The sequence below is a fragment of the Galleria mellonella genome, unplaced genomic scaffold (assembly GCF_026898425.1).
Source record: "Galleria mellonella isolate WM207_F2 unplaced genomic scaffold, CSIRO_AGI_GalMel_v1 utg718, whole genome shotgun sequence".
NCBI classification, from domain to species: Eukaryota; Metazoa; Arthropoda; class Insecta; order Lepidoptera; family Pyralidae; genus Galleria; species Galleria mellonella.
In genome coordinates, this window is record NW_026442143.1 from 140,732 (window position 1) to 158,574 (window position 17,843).

The window sequence follows — 17,843 nt, forward strand, 5'->3', positions numbered from 1 at the left end:
AATCACAAATGTAAAACGTTTAAATGAAGGGAATAAAATAAGAGTGCTTCAGTGAATTTACTTTGTCTATAATTCAGAGGCGAGACAATTAAATAGGATGCCTTTCTAAATTAAACTGAGAACTTGCATTACAACAAAGGGCTCAATTTACATACATCCGCTACGCTGACTTAATTGCTTCTGTTTTTATTCATACACTTCATACCTACTGATTGGAAGAAATTAAATTTTTCTACACAAAATAAAGTACATAGATTCTTTTAAAATTCTATCTGTATTAGATCCTATTGATATTATAAAACCGAAAGTTTCTAAGGACGGATAAATGTTTGTTACTTTTTCTTATAAAAACCACTAAATAGATTTGAATGAAATTTGGTACACGGTTACGTTACGAGTATATACTATCTTAGCACAAAACACACCCTTTATGTATCGAATCATAGGAGAAGCCGCGGAATTGTAGCTACTGTTAACTAAATTAAATATTACAAGTAAAAATCAACCTTCTATGGCCACCCAACTGATAATTTAGATATACCTAAAACCATTGTTACCAATAGAAATGAATCGTTCCTTCTTTTCCTTAGAAAGTATCTGACAAGAAATGACAGTTTCTTGTCTGCTAAGAAAATAATTGAAATTATCAAACCTTTCAGGCCGCTGATTTGACTCTATCTTGGACTTGATGCTTTATTACGTTTTCTCACGCAGATCACAGGCGCTGGTCCCTTTGAAGTCACAGTATATGTGTGTATATTTACTATTATTAACGTACATTCTTTTTTTTTTTTTGTGCATCTGATGAAAAGTGGTAACGGTCACTTACAGATATGAACAGTACCATGTGTCACCCATGATAGCTCTCATACGTTTCCATTCCTGTGAACTGTGTTATATGTATGTACCCTGTAATTTCATTGCCATATCCCATTCTTAAAACCAAAACACAGCCATGCAAACACAACTGCTTCATGGAAGAAACACGAATGGAATAGAGGTAACTAAGTCGATGATTTTTGTACAAAGTCTCCCTCTGGTACATACAGCGACAGTACACATACACATATAGCATCACCGTAATTCCTTAAGCTTTATATCAAAAATTCTACGTTAAGAATTCTAATTCAGTTTTGCGACGCAAAATTTTTCATCATATATTCGGGGTCTGGACAAAAACGAACTAATCCTTATACCTATATCCAAAACTTACTGTGTCTACTGAATTAAGTGCTAATTAAAACTACACTCGCATATTTATTCCAGTTTTCGATTAAAACTTCTCTCATATCATGCTGTTCATTTTCCGCAGTTCTACGGTCTGACAAACACAGTGCATAATAATGCGTATATTGCAGTGCATTCTTTATTCTCGTTTATATTTTGTTACTACAGATTTACCAGGAGAAGACATTATACAAAAGTCGTTTGCTTGGGTACTAGAGGTCCCATTCGTGTTCCTGCCGTTAAGCAACTATGCTTACAGATCTGTATAGCGGTTTGAAGATTAGGATACGGCAGTGATGTTACAAAATACGGAGTGCATTACACCCTAGTCCCTGGGAATGGCAGCGCATGAAGGGCTTCGTGGGCATCACAGTATATTCTGTGATATTTATAGTGCTGCTCATGTCTATAGGCGATAGTTACTAACTTGCCATCAGGTGGGCAATCAGCTTTTTTTAAATTCTAAGTTGTATAAAATAAATATCTAAATGAATAGAACATAACTAAGCAGAGTAAAATTTTGTATAATCCCTCATTTCCCGCAACCCATTATCTCCCGTTCCGTTTCGAATTCCTTACGAGTCGGGACTAATATATTTTTTAGATTCAATTCTGTACGTACAGATATTATAAAATGCATATACAAACAAACAAATACTACCTACCTCTTATTCATGACGTAAACGATGTAATTCTCGAATTGATCTCATACTAATTTTATCCCCACTGCAATAAGTTTTTTATGGAGCACACTCTTAATTATTTAAGTCCTCATTAATATTTTAACTGAGTTACTGTGCACCAAATAATTAAAAGGTGTTAACAGTCCCCCGTCCTCCCCGACTTCTACGCTATTACGAGTCGTATACAAACAAATTTTGTTAAAAGCCCATCAACTTTGCTGTATTGTTGTGTAAATTACTATATTGAAAACACTCCAATGGGCAGAAGCTAGTACAACTAACGTTTCTATATTTAAGGAACATTTTTATTCAGATGACACAAAAATTAATATCCTGATATACCAACACTCGAGGATTACAATTTTTATATATGTAAATTTATTAACATTTTTTTGCCTGTACGTATATTACCTTCAAAACTTCATACTTGCAATTTAACAAAAATGAATGAATTTTTGTACAACTGACCAATGTTCTATTCACATGACTACTGATACTAGTTTTTCATTCACAATTGACAAAAATATCGTGTAATATTAAAACAAAAAAGTAAAGTAAAATTAATATACCTTCTAAATTTTGAATCCGAAAAATATTCCTAATCCTTAGTTGATAATATTGGAAAATTATTTATTTGTATACGTATCTGCAATTATTTACCATTTTCAGTTACACACAATAAAACATTGTGTCCCACATTATGCAAAAACATGGGGGCACAAGTCACGTCCAAGAAACAAATTGCTCGCGCGATGACGTTCACCGTTTGACACAACTAATAACTCTAGTGTTATGATACCTAAATGTACTCGTAATCACCAGATACTATCTTGACGCGTAATTAAAAGGAACGTGTAACAATTGTGACTAAATTTCTACGTCTTAAACTCATAAAACCTTTTCGCTTTAATTAAGCACACTTTGCAAATATTATTACATCATTATATTTCTCATTAAAATTATATACGAATTCATATGCTTGGATAATTACGCTATACAATTTATTATACCTATTTACCTATTCAATTATATTATATATAATACAATATAATTTTATACATGTTTCTATACTATAAATTAAAATTTGACTTTCTTTAAATACATTGTATGTATTTGGGGCGAATAAAGGTATATGTTACTTTTTATTCCAGGCACGCGAACAAAATGAAGGCTACAGTTTGTATTATTATTAGTAATATTATTTTATAATTACTTAAAACATAGATACTCGTACTAACTATTATAATATCATAGACATTTATCCATTTGCATTCACAAATAAATAAAACAGATCAGATTTATGCAAAAATAAAACGAACCTTCTTTTGAAGTCTTTTAAAATAAACGGATAAAAAAATAAATACTATGGCTAATATCATGATATATTAAAAAAAAATATTCTACTATAAACGGAGGAATTGTTATTACAGGATATATTAAAATCTTTATTTTACTATGTATAATATTATTCTTATATATTAAAATAGTAATCCAATGCATACATGCAAGTGTATCATATATAATCTTATAAGAGTAGATAAATATTTTGTGACTCATTGTTCCGTTCCTATTCAATGAAATTATGAGTATTTCACAATCTTCACTCAAATGGTTGCTGAATCATTTGGCCCGATACTTTTCCAGATGTTCAAGTATTGCCTAACGTTTGTACAGTTTTCAAGGAAAACTCAAGGAAAATCGTCATAAAATTCACAGAAGACACTATGTACGAGTGTTAAGAGCTTTCGTTTATTACGTACGGATCTTCCTCCTTTTAAATTAAGAAAATTGGTATCTAATAGTTTCTTACTTATTAAAAGTATTAAAATAAAAAAATATAAAAACACTATTTAATATGAAATTTTAATAAAACAAAGCCTTGTTACCCTTTAATAAAATAGTCATATGACCTGAAATAACTTAACACTACCTCTATAAATAAATAAAAAGATACGTTAGAAATCACGTTCATTTTTATCGTACTAGTAAATATAACAAAAATATTATTAAATTTACTATTATTAATTTAATACAAACCAAAAAAAGCCTTCAATTTTTAAAAATTAAAAATATTTGCATTAGACAATTATCTACAAGGAGCGCGCAGTTGGCGAAAATTTCCCTAACACAACACAAACAATATCTGATTAATTAAATATAATCACACGTTACACAAATAAAACACAATTTTATTTGTTTAGGTACTTTGATAAAAAGAGGGTGTTAACATATAATTTCAGAGTCATATGCATAGATAACAATGTAAAATGTGTTGATATCTATGTAAATATCAACGGTCATGCGTGTTTTCTTACGCACGTGACTTAGACACGCAAGCAATGACCACGCAATACGCTATCTCATATAAATTACTTAAGATTTTACTATACAAAAAGAATTATCAAGAGAGGTTTAAAATTAATGAAGATATCTCGGCTTCCAATAACGATTCCATGGATTCGCTTGCCACTTGTCAGGGGATCTCGTCCTTGTTGAAGTCGCTTAACAAAATGTTTGTAGGTATCTTTTCTTTGAAGGAGTATCTATAGTTTATGGATTGTTTGAAAGATGACATGACCATAAAGATAATGATCTCTTCTTTCATTTCGAATTTCCTAGACAATTCGTGCATGGCATGCGCTAGGGGGAGAGACCTATGTCCAGCAAAGGACTATAATAGGCTGATTATGATGATTATATAAATAATAAACATTGTTGGTGCATAGTTACCTGGTTTTCTGCGCATGCGCCATTGAACAGGCGGCGGAGCCGCCGGGCTCCCGGAGCACGACGAGGCCAGCTTGCCGATGTCACCTGTAATAGAAACACAACCACTTTAATGACTACAAATCATCTATTTTGGCTTTGAGTTAACAATATATAATAATAACTCGCGACTATAATTACATATGGGATAGCCAGAGCGATTTGTCAACTTTTAATATTGTTGAGAACCTAACACTCAACATGACCATATTGTTCCGGACATTTTTGAATTCAATGTGACTCTGTGAAAATTTCTTGCAAAATAAGTACTTTACATTTAAAATCTTTTTTCTTAATGTTTCTCAGTTTACTATCATGCATTCAAGCATTGCCGTGTGGTCCCGGCATAGAATAGGCCACCTCTTCCTTTCCCGTGAGTGCCGTAAGAGGCGATTAAGGGAATTTAATGGTAGAGGGATGCACAGTAACGTCCCTGTTAAAACATCACCAAAAGCCTAACTGCGGTTGCCAATCCGCCTGCCAAGCGTGACGATTACTGGCTAAACGTATGTTCCGCAGGAGGAAAGGGATTGTTAACAATGGAGTTTGATAGCCCCATTTACAAATACTATGATTTCAACTTCATCAACATCATAATATGTAGGTATACCACCCATTATGACTAACCTATACAAAAAAACCTATTAAATGCCACAAACGTAAATAAAAATGCCCCTATTTCCCATCTAATAAACATAATATCTAATTGCAAGGCAAATTAGAATATGATGTTAAAATATATGAAATTAGATATAATGTTAAAAATAAACACAAAAAAAAAATTCCATTCTACTACAACAGAATAGTTGAAATCCAATTTTGACCGTGCCAACACGTTCGCTTCGAAATTACTTACAGATATGTCTATTATATATATGTTACACCACGTTTTTCGTGGTTTCACTGGTTTCACATTTATTGTTGTACCTAATTTTAGCCGATAGCCGACAAATGCGATATTTGTTTATCCCCAAATTTGAAATAAATTGTCTCTAAAATAAAATTATCTTTAATTGTACCCAAATCTTAAGATATGTTTATTATGTTTTACTAAATAACGACTACTCCTGGCCTGACGGCGAAAAAAACATTTGTCTACCTACATACTACCAAAACTTAAAATTAAATTATCTAAAATCCAAAGTTCTCTCATAATATTACTTTTTCTCGGACTATTTATTTATTTATTCTTTATTGTACAATAAAAAATTGTATAAATGGTAATCTTAATACCATATGGCAATGTCTACTAGCTAACCATTAAGTAAAAAACAGAAAGCGCTTGAAGGCAGTGGTATCGTACATGTCATAAGAATACACCAATTAATATAACTTGGCAGAATAATAAGTATCATACCGATCAATATTATAAATATTTACAAAATAAATAAATTTATACATATATATACATACACATAAATATAACATATTAACACAATAAATTTGTTGTTATAAATCTATTTAACTATTAACTAATACGAGTACGTAGTTATAACCACTATTCCATTTTTTTTGTACGATTTCGCGGAGACAAATTTTAGTACAAAATAGAAAAAAAAAAATGCTCGGCAATGTCACATCATTCTATAATCTGGTTTTTTTAATGTTATTAGCGACATCTAGTTAATTAATGATAAATTACTTCATCTGGCTTATTACCAAGAATAGGTGGAAAATTGGAATTTACTCTCATACTTGGTAGTTTCATATTGAACCGATAGATGTCACAACAAACAAAAATTCAACAAACATTAACAGGTTCTAAATTATAAAAAAAAACTGTTGTTACTTACTTAAAACTAGTAAAACATTTCAATCACAACATTGTTTACTTGCCGTTATGTCGTTAATGTTCTAAACTGACAACAAACTCACGGTTCGTATTTTTTCCATATTGCTTGAACGGCTGAATAGATATTAAAGAAACATAGTCCAAGTCCTAGATTAAAACATACGTTAAGTACTTTATATTAGTATATATTAACGAAGAGAAAACGTGGGGTTTACTGTTTATTTAAATATGTTTAAGTATTCCTATATATGATTTTATTTTATTAATCGTACTATGTATGCTTAATTATAAGATTAATAATTAAATTAGTAGACAATCTACATAATCTTCCTTGAGAGATTCACACTGCGTAATCAGTAGTATTAAATTATCTGTTTAAAACTTAGCTGCGCCCCTAGCGGACGATTTCAGAAACTCTAATTTCCATACAAACTCACAGTGAAAACGTAAACGTGCCATCGAAACGTTAATGTTTGTACACCTTTCAGTATACAACATTGAGTATTGTCGAGATTAACGCAGTAAGAGTTATCATATATATCAATATTTAGGTGTGGCACAGATAAAGAATAGCACTCAGTCAAAGATTATAACTTTAATATAGATTTAAGGGTTGCTTAAAAAAATAGTAAATTAATCTTTAGAAAAAATTTAATTTTAACAAACTGACGGCCCACCTACACGGATAATGGTAACCGTCGCCGCATTTTATTGTTTTAGTCATTTATTAATGTTATTTGCGAAATTGCAATCTAAATCCCCCTTGTTTACTGTTTATCGGATTGTTAAAAGCATTTCGATGTTATTTATGGGCATAAGTAGATAGTTATTGATGCTGCTTCCTTCCAGTCTATTTTGAGTATTGGGCAGTCGCTGCAACAGATCGTCAGTGCTACCACCAAAACAATTGTGCTTTTGCATATTTTTGCACAGCAAAATCTACTTGTATTTTATTTATTTATTTTATTTTATGGAACTTACAATGGCAAACAAGTTGACGGCGCACCTGATAGAAAGTGACAACCGCCTATAGACATGAACAGTACCATGGACATAACAGAGTATACTGTTTCGCCCATGATATCCTCCATGCGTTGCCATTCTTGAGGACTCAGGTATTATTTCTCTGTACCCTGTAAATTCACTGCCATATCCCACCCTTCAAATCGAAACACAGTCATGCAAACACAACTACTGCACGGTAGAAACACAAATGGGACAGAGGTATCAAAGCAAATGACTTTTGTACAAAGTCTCCCTCTGGTACTAGTATAAATCAATTACAAAAAGATTTTCCTTTGCAAAAAAAAAAAAACACTGACTTTAATTAATACAAAATTAGCATGTAGTTAAGAGTAAGACTAAGAGTGAAAGAAATGTAAAGAGAATCGAAATCAAAATGGGTCAAAATCGGCGAAAATGTCACGCGATACATTCACATTATACAAAAAAAAAATTGTATCTAACTCAGTTTAAATTATAAATAAATCATAATCATACAATATTATATGTATTTAAAGAAGAGTGTATTGGTCGATCTCCACGCGGCCCCTTAGGAATCATCGTGGTTAGTTTCTGATAAATTTGCCACGATAGGCTAAATTACACATGACATGGACATTCTAGTAAATATAGCATACTATACGTTTGTATTATTATGTAAGCATCACAGTTTGAGGATACAACAGTAAATTGCCTGGAAATTGTATTACATTGCTATTACAGTATGACGTGCTAACGTTAATTGCATAGCAATTAACACTGTCTACCTACGACGAATAGTATGTCATTCTATGAAATAGAATAGATGGATAAACATTTTTATACTAAACCACTTAATTAACGAGATGGATATCAAACTGTAAGAAATTTTGCGTTGACACGATAAAGCAATTAAAACTTTTTTACTTTTGGTATGTTTAATTAGAAAAATACAATGTACTTGCGTTGATGAAATAAAAAAATAATACCTTAAAATAATTTTCTTTGTTTACTTTTCAGTGACTTCAAAAGTTGATTACCTTTTATTGTCTACTTGGGTACCATTGTACCATACGTATTTCAAGTAATCAAATAGGCAGTAATTCATCATGCGTATGTGTACATGTATATTTTTATATGTAGGTATTAATATTATATATAAATACTGTATTAATATGAATGTTTATTTTATGAATGCTTATTGCCATCTTATACTAAAATATAAATTATTTTCTTTTCTTTTAAACCGCCATCGACTATCTCTGTACATCCTAAAAGTTGACTGGTAAAGAAACCTATAACATTAAGTTCGCCTTTTGTACCACATTTTATTGGTCAATAAAGTTTAAATATATAAATAAAATATTTCTACTGAAAATCAACTATGCTTGCTCAGCTGTGTTTCGCTTTGAAGAGGTTTGGCAATAAAATACAGGGTACGAAAGTATACCGTCTTAGTTCCCCAAAATGGCATTGCAGTGGATAACCATGGGTGTCACTGAGTATACTATGATATTCATTGTACTTTCCATGACTGCAGATGACTTTATTTTCCATTAGGTAGATCATTAGGCTGTATGCCATTCCGAGTCAAATAATACAATCGACGTTATACTTTTTTATAACTCTTTCTGAAATACATATATTTGTTCTCATATTGGTGAAATTTTCGCACGATAGTTATGTGATATACTCGTATGTCTAGCCTTCACTTTCCATTAAATGATCATGTAATAAAAAATAAGTGAAATTGTCGTCACCAAAATGACCAATCTAGAAATGTACATGTCTATATTTAACAAGATATCTACTGTATTGTATCTAGTAATTGCCCATTTAGATTATTCACCAATTAATTATTATGTCAATAATAGATATATAGATTAAAATAGATATAGCATAGTAACGCATGTACTTTAGATATCAACTTTTGACTTAAAAAAAAGTAAACACACTTTATTCCGCAATGCTGAATACATATTTTAAAATTATGTTCTACAAAAAACGATTTCAATCGTGGCAAAACTAGGAATTTGGATTTAGAAACTAAATTAGTAAACCTATTTTGACAAAATTTTAATGGACCAATATAAAAGTACCTATATTCTTTCAACTAAAAAAGATTTTTCCGAGTCAGTTTATAAATAATTGATGTATAAGGTAATAATAAGAATATAGGAACAACAGAATTTAGGACTACCAGCTTTTTTTAAATTCGTCGATAACAAAAGAAAGTGACAATGAACGTCGAGATGTAGATATCCGATATTGGAAATAAACACAGAATCGCGTGTCTACACGTTGATTTGCTTCGCGACAAGCAGTTTTGCTCTACAAAGAAAAACGGCACGTTCAATCATCACAAAATTAAGATAAGACTAACATGGAGGCAAATTGAATATATTAGAAAAATAATTATGAAAATTGGTTCAGGATCGGTAGCATATGAGTGATTACGTAACATGTCGCAAAAAATCAGACGAATTGAGATCCTCCTTATTTTGGATGTCAAGTCACGCTTTATAAGCTTAAAGGCAATTTGTCTCTGCCTAAATGAGTTTTTACATGAAAGTAATATCAAAAAAGTAATATCAGAAAATAATATCATTATATACTCGTAATATAGATCCGGTTTTCGGAAAAAATTAAGGTTTGTTATCAATGGAGTGTTTTTTTTATTGGATTATTAAATACTAGGAACAACTTGCGACGTCGTTTATAAGCGAATGTTTGTCTTCTCTTAAAAGTAACTCGTCGAACTGTGGTAATAAATCCTTACTAATATTATAAATGTGTAAGTGGTTTTATTTCTTACATTTTAACGGCTAACCCTACTGGGTTATAAAGAATGTAATTTTTGCACATACGTACTATATAAGACGGAGAAGAACATAGGCTACATCATCCAATCAACAAATATATTCGAGTCACGCAGATGAAGTCACGGGTAAAACTACTCTATATGTGAAAATGGATTATCACAACCTCGAATTTTATCAAACACCATCCAATAAGTAATCTATGGGCGTATGGTCCCGGCATAGAATAGGCACATCTTCCTTTCCCGTGGGTGCCGTAAGAGACAACTAAAGGAGGGCGAGTGATGGACAGCAGCGTCCCTCTTAAAACGTCTTTAAAACCTATGGTTACCAAATCACCTGCTAAGCATAGCAACTACTGACAACCCCCCCCCCCCCCCCCAAGGGGAGGCTTATGTACAGCAGTAGACAATTTAAGGTTGATACGATGATGTTGATGATAGGTAGACTAAAATAGTATAATAGAAATAATAATCATCATTCTTCTTCTTCTTCCTACACTTATCCCAATTATTATATGGGGTTGGCGTAATATGTTTTTTTTATCCATATTACAAAAAGATTTGGCTTAGTTTTTTGACCAGCCGCTTGCCTACCGTCAATCTTCTTTGGAAAAAATAATAATCGTAATTATTTAATATAATATTATACATATAATTAGATATAATAACAATTATTAATTTAATATATAATAGTTTTATATAATGTATCATTAATATTATTTAGATTCCTCTATATTACTCTATATTAAAAATATCTAATTAGATCACTTTAGTAAGTCAAAAAGATCTTGAATTCAAAGAGACCAGACAAAGAGACGGAATGAGATTTCTTTATTATTTTTTCAAAACCTTTGTAAAGTTTTGACGTCACTTATGTATTCAAACAAAAGTTTATGTCCAACGTCTGATTTAAATTACAAGCTTATTCTTACAAGAACAACCCTCTAAGCCAGAGAGCCGGGAAAATAGAACTTTAGTAGGTAGTTACAAATACTCTATGATAAATTACTGAACTTTGCTACGCCCCAAATAACTAAATCTATGTACCAAATTTAGTTACAATTGATTAATTTTGTTTCGTTGCTTTTATCTCTATTGAAAATGTTAACCTAAAATATATTTTCATTTCCGCAACAAAACTCATAAATAATTACATTATTACGCCTTATAAATTATAGCAATATATACAAATGTATCTATCGTATATATTGTGTTATTTAACGAGTATGCTCTATATATTATAAGATAAATAAACTATATTCATTTATTCATACACTTTATTCAATGATTGCTAGGAAGTAATTGGATAATATATAATTATCTTACAAATAGGTGCGAATATTTGTACGACCTAAAATTTTTGGATGTTTTTTACTTAAACGATTTAATGCGGAATTTTTATATTCTGTATTAAAATATAAAATACTTTGTTTCAAAATTGAGAGAATGCAGCAGCTAAGGTCACAGCTTGTATATCCTTACCAATATTATAAATCTGAATGTCAGTTTGTGACCTTCTGGCATTTTAATGGCTTAATCGATCGTCATAAAAACTATATATTATCCTAAGTATCAAATGAAAATTTGCAATGAAAATATATTAAATACACTCACGACTGTAAACTTAGATCGTGTAGTTAGAAGCATTTTCAGTATAAACTCACTATCACTTAACTTCAGTTTACCCGTCTATACTATGCACGGATAATCCTAAGCATATTCATAGCTCTATTAATTCATCGTAGCCATTAAGAAACTTACTGACTTCGTTTGAATCTATTTAGTTAATTAACAAAGGGGTCGACTACAGACGCTATTTCTCTAAATCTATCTTAAAAATTAAAATTTCAATATATCACAGGAAAATCTTCACATTAAAGACCAATATGAAGTAAGTTTCTAATAAATTTAATTCAAAATTATTGTAAGTTTATTTTAAAATGGTCCAAAAACAATTATCAAATTATCAAAGTAAAATATAGGTTAGGATATAATAGATTTAGTAAAATAGCGCCTCAGAATCGGTCTCCGTATTTAATTTACGTTCACTAGAGACTCCATCAGATGTTAACATTATATGACACACATATTTAACGTCGTTGTATGTGTTACTTACGGAAACAATTTTCCTTCTGGAAGTCTAGATATTATTCTTGTCAGTAAAGTGAACAATTGAAAAAATTGTATAACAAGGAAAATTATTTCTTCGTAGAGACGCAAACGGTAGATTCCAGGAATGTAATTGGTCAAATGATAACTGTTTTATTGATCTATGTGAGAAAATCCCCATCAGTCATCATATAAATGACCACAACAATTATGTGACTATTAATGCACTACATTATTGATGACAAAATAATATGAATATTAAATTTGCTGTGATACTGCAGTAACTTTTGATAAGTTGTAAAAGAAATATTTACATAAAAGGAAAAAATCACTCTTAAATGGCTTTTCTTATTCATTTAATATAATTAATTATTGTATTTTGGTACTATTTTAATCCTCAGGAATGTCAATACATGAAGGGTACCATGGGTTTCAGAGTTTATTTATTGCCATTAGCTGTTCTTATCTATAAACAACTGTTGCCACTTTCCATTAATTGGATCGTTAGCTTACTTGACAATCCAAATTGCATAAAAAATAAAGAAATTAAAACATGGGATATTTTTATTTCTATTCACACTCTTTATTAATATTAATTTTAATGAAATAGCTTACAATCAATTAATAATTTATTAAAATACTACTTTTTTTTATACAACTGACGGCCCACTTGATGGAAAGTGGTAACCGTCACCTATAGACATGAGCAGTACCATGGACATAACAGAGTATACTGTTTCACCCATGATACCCCCCATGCGTTGCCATTCCTGAGGACTCAGGTGTTATTCCTCTGTACTCAGTAAATTCACGCCATATCCCACCCTTCAAACCGAAACACATCCATGCAAACACAACTGCTTTACGGTTGGAACAAGAATGGGAGGTACCCAAGCAATCGACTTCTGTACAAAGTCTCCCAAATCCATCATCACAAACCATAAAACCATTCTAACACACTAAAATGTTATAGGTCATCCAATTGCTCGTTTTTTCGATATCCGATCCTGATATCTAGATTAAATTCTTTAATCCACTGGAAAGCACCCCGCCTACAAGCTTAATTGCATTTAATCGATGATTACAAGGGACGACACTTACACCGAAGCACTCACTATTCCAAGGATATTACAGCTATGGGTACTTAAAGCACCCTCCGTGGATATATTCCTAAGTAAATTATCCTTTTAACCAGGAGTAATGTGAGGTGACTTCCTACTTATATTATGTCTAAAGGGAAAGGTTGTAAAGAGGCTTAAATGTTTGTATTTAGTACCAAATAACGATCAAATGGCTGAATGAACTTTAACAAAATTTGATATACTGCTAGATTATCAATCTTTTTAATAAGAGAACATTACTGTCTGTAAGATATTATTACTTATATCTGTTTTTTTTTTATTATTCTTATACTATTATGTATTCCTAGTAAAAAAATTGATTTACACCAAGAGAGTTAAGAATATTATATATTGCTAAAATCAAAATAAACTTCATTTAAGTAACCTCAAACAAAAAAAGTTATTTTCAATCGACTTCAAAAAAGGAGGCCTTCAGTTCGGCTGTACTTTTGTCGAGAATGTTTGACTAATTTCAGCACTATGCAGGACCAAGATCCGATTGTTCTTACAATACAGTGTGTAATGTTCTTAAATTTTTATAAATCTTTATAATAACTAATGATATAATATAATAATAAAATAACTAATTTTACTACTATCAGTTGTATAAACTGTAAATTAATAAGATTTTGTCACATAATACATAATAATAAACTGTCTAGTCATACTTAAATAATCATTAAAAAAATATCGTATATATTGATATAAATACAATATGAATACAATAAATGAATATATATAACAAGACGTAATATTAAATGTATTACATATCTAGACTAAGCAGAGCTTGTAGTTTTGTTTTATTCTTTTTTATATAATGGTATGGTAACCTCGTCTGCGCTTCCGGTATACACTGGCGGAGCACCAGTGATAGATGACTGATGAGGATGAAAGCAGGTCAGATAGCCCATCCTGACGAATTCAACTAGAATTAGCCACAATGGTTTCCAGGGGGAACCACGTGGAGATCGTCCTAACAGGGTATATTGCTAGTAATGGGCTATTTGACCCCATTACTAATAATCCCTTCCCCCCCGCAGAGCTTGTACTATGGGCACCTAAGAAGTGATAGATATACGTAAACATATTTTTTTAAATACATACATATGATACATAGAAAACACTCAGACCAATACAAAAGGCTACTCATGAACATAAAATATACCGACTTACGATTGCAATCCCTTAGGCTAATCAGATAAAATTATTCCACTGAAAACCTGAACTGTCAAATCTTATTAATATTATAAATGTGAAAGTTTATAATAAAGGGTGAATAGAGAGTTGGATGATTGTTAGTTTTTCACGTATAAACTATTGAACCTATTTAAATGAAATTTAGATAGATTATGTCCTAACTTAGCATATAGAATATTTTATATACTGATTCGCTCGAGCGAAGCGACGATATACAACTAGTCCTTTTAATATAATAAATGACAAAGTTTATAATGACGGATGAATAGATAGATAGACGTTTGTTATTCTTTCGTGTAAATACTATTGAATGGGTTTAAATGAAATTTGGTACACAGGTAGATTATATCCTAACTTAGCATATAGAATACTAATACTTTATATACTGATACACGCGAGTGAAGCCATGGGATTCAGCTAGTGTAAAAATATAATGAAATGAAAAGTCAAATCACCAGTACTGGACTTCTCGCTAGAAATAAACGTGAATACTGATTTATGTGTATTTCCAGTGATCATGGTAATGATTACAGACTGTCACATGCGTTAATTACGACGCGATGCTTTGGAGATACGAGTATATTTTGTTTATTTACACTCACAGTAGGTACTGAAAGCCGGTTGTAACACTAATATCTGTAATGAACATTATCTCGCTTCTATTATGACGAGGTGCTATGTGAGTGGTTTACGAATGGACACGTTGATAACAAAAGTGATATGTTTTACTACTAATGATTTTTAATAGCAAGCTTTATACCGCGGTTTTGTCCGTGCGAACTCGACATTTTCCATTTCCGTGGAAAATTCGAAAAATCTTTACTTCGTGAATGGCCTAAATATGTCATCAAAAGAAAAAGTATTATTAAAAGTTTCAAGGTTCCATTCCTAACTGATTAGACTATGCATTAATGGGTGAATCAATAAACCAATGAGTCACGATAAGTATTTAAATAGGTATAATACGTATATGATAATTAAAAAAAAATATTTTTCCTGGCATGTCCCCAGACTCATTTGTTGACTAATTTTTGCGCGACTTTCTTGTATAATCTATTACTAATACTGAAACAATCTTATTTTTATTATTTTTTAGCTAAAAGGATAAATTTCCATAAATTTTTTTAACAAGGCTGAATCTATTGCAGCATATTATTCTAGCTTACGGTAATTAATAAAATGTTATCACTTAGGTCTATGAATTACAAAATAATACAATTAAACAAACAGGTAAAGTGCAAGAGCACGAGTTACAAGGGTTTTATACGTTCTTACTATACGATGCTATGTTCAAGTAACGTAACGCTTACGTATGTAATGTCAATGCCAGCAAATATCGTTTACAAAACAAAAATAAAACAACTTTTCTCTAGCGTCGTCTGTGCCTGTGTGCGAAAATCATCAAATATCAAATTTGTCTATTTTACTTTTATAATTAGTGCCTAGTAGTCTGCTAAAAATAAAAAAATAAAAACTAAGAAAACATTACATTTTATGCATACAACTCGTAAAGTGTATATCAGATTATCATCAAGAAGAAATTGATATATTATTTTAAATACAATAATTTGAAAGTGCAAAATTTAATATTCATTAAAAATGAGATAAACAAAATACATTAAAATAATGGCGGCAGTTTTTAATAAGCTGTATAAGAAAAAAAAAAAAACAAGTTAAAAGGATAAAATTCCAATTTAAAAAGCAATCATTTTGTGACCTGTGAAAGCATTGATTTGTGTATCTTGGAAAGTTTTTTTAATATTATTCCTTTTGTATATATTTTTAATTAACATATCTGACCAGTTAATAAAACTTTTGTCCTACCTTGTCAATTTTCAATATAAACGACACCTATACAAATATATAGGGATTGCAGTGCATTTATTAAGCTACAGTGCGGCTTTATGTTCAGTTAATTTAGAAGGGATTCCGTGGAACTCGCATAGAACAGGAAATTAAACGGGACTCGGATTAATACATGCTAAATTGGCAATGAAACTAGTTTCCAGCTCACCACGTGCGGCTAGATGAGAATGAAGCAAATATTGACATAATATATCAAGTTGATTCATACTGATCCTATTAAAATTTGACTACAACGTATGTTAATATTATTTCATTGAGCGAATAATATTTTATTACTTTATGACGTTTCCTGTTTTTATGTACAGAAATTTATCTCATAATATGTAATGTTATATTAATCTGTATTATTGTCATATGTAGATACATATAAAACTAGTATATTGATACCACGTTATTTAGAGAAAAAAACTAGCTATTATTAAGTGTAAGTAAGAAGGTATTAAGAGAAAAATAATCTATATATTTTTTAATTTATTACAATTTCCTTGAAATTGCTATATCCTGTTATTCTTGTATGTACTAAAGTGTGTCTATGTAATAGGTAATATAAATATCATTTATATTGCTAATCTAAACGGTTATCCATTCATATATTAATATATAATATTTCCATTACCATATTCTGTATAAAATACAGTATTAAAAGTAACAGTAGTAAATCCATATAACAATTGTAATTATAAAGTTAAAAAATCAACTAAATAAATATTATCCGACTATAATTCCTAATGGGGTAGTCATAGGCATTTTGAATGTTTGCTGTTGTGATCGTAACATTCGACATGCTTACATTTCGCCGAGCATATTACCATATAAACCAACATGGTAGCGGGCGAGTCTACCGGGATCATTTGGTTAATATGGTTTATAAATTATTGGTATTTTTATCATTGAAAATTTAATCGAAAATTTAAATTGACACAGTTTTTGATATATACCTAAATTAATCTCACAGTCTTTGTGATACTGTGATTAAACTTTATAGATCATAAAATTAGAAATATATATAACCTTTTATTGAAACTTTACAAAAAAAATTAAACATTAAGTAAAAATTTAAACAAAAAAATGATACTAAATTATATGGAAACACAAGTTCCTAGCGTTGAATGCCTGTTATTCCTCCATTTACGCATATAAACGCGGTCCGGTTCATAAAGGACTTTACCCTTCCCTAAACCATTTGCCGTGGGTGAGTAAATGCTTTCCTTCCCTCCAATTTTACTCCCTTTGCATACCTACATAGGTGGATTCGAGAATGGAAAAAGGCGAAAGGCTTT

At 30.7% G+C, this 17,843-nt stretch overlaps 1 protein-coding gene across 7 annotated transcripts in view; it reads right to left on the reverse strand.

The window, feature by feature from the left end:
- LOC128202038 (dual 3',5'-cyclic-AMP and -GMP phosphodiesterase 11-like) overlaps positions 1 to 17,843 on the reverse strand; it is a 177,013-nt gene that overhangs the window by 116,178 nt on the left and 42,992 nt on the right. For 6 of the 7 annotated variants that reach the window (XM_052900874.1, XM_052900871.1, XM_052900866.1 and 3 more), the window contains one exon: positions 4,641 to 4,724. In XM_052900874.1, coding sequence (XP_052756834.1) covers positions 4,641 to 4,656 — 16 coding nt within the window. In that variant the 5' untranslated portion in view covers positions 4,657 to 4,724. Of the gene's footprint in view, positions 1 to 4,640; positions 4,725 to 17,843 lie in introns of those variants that run through there. The other variant, XM_052900864.1, reaches the window with a different exon arrangement.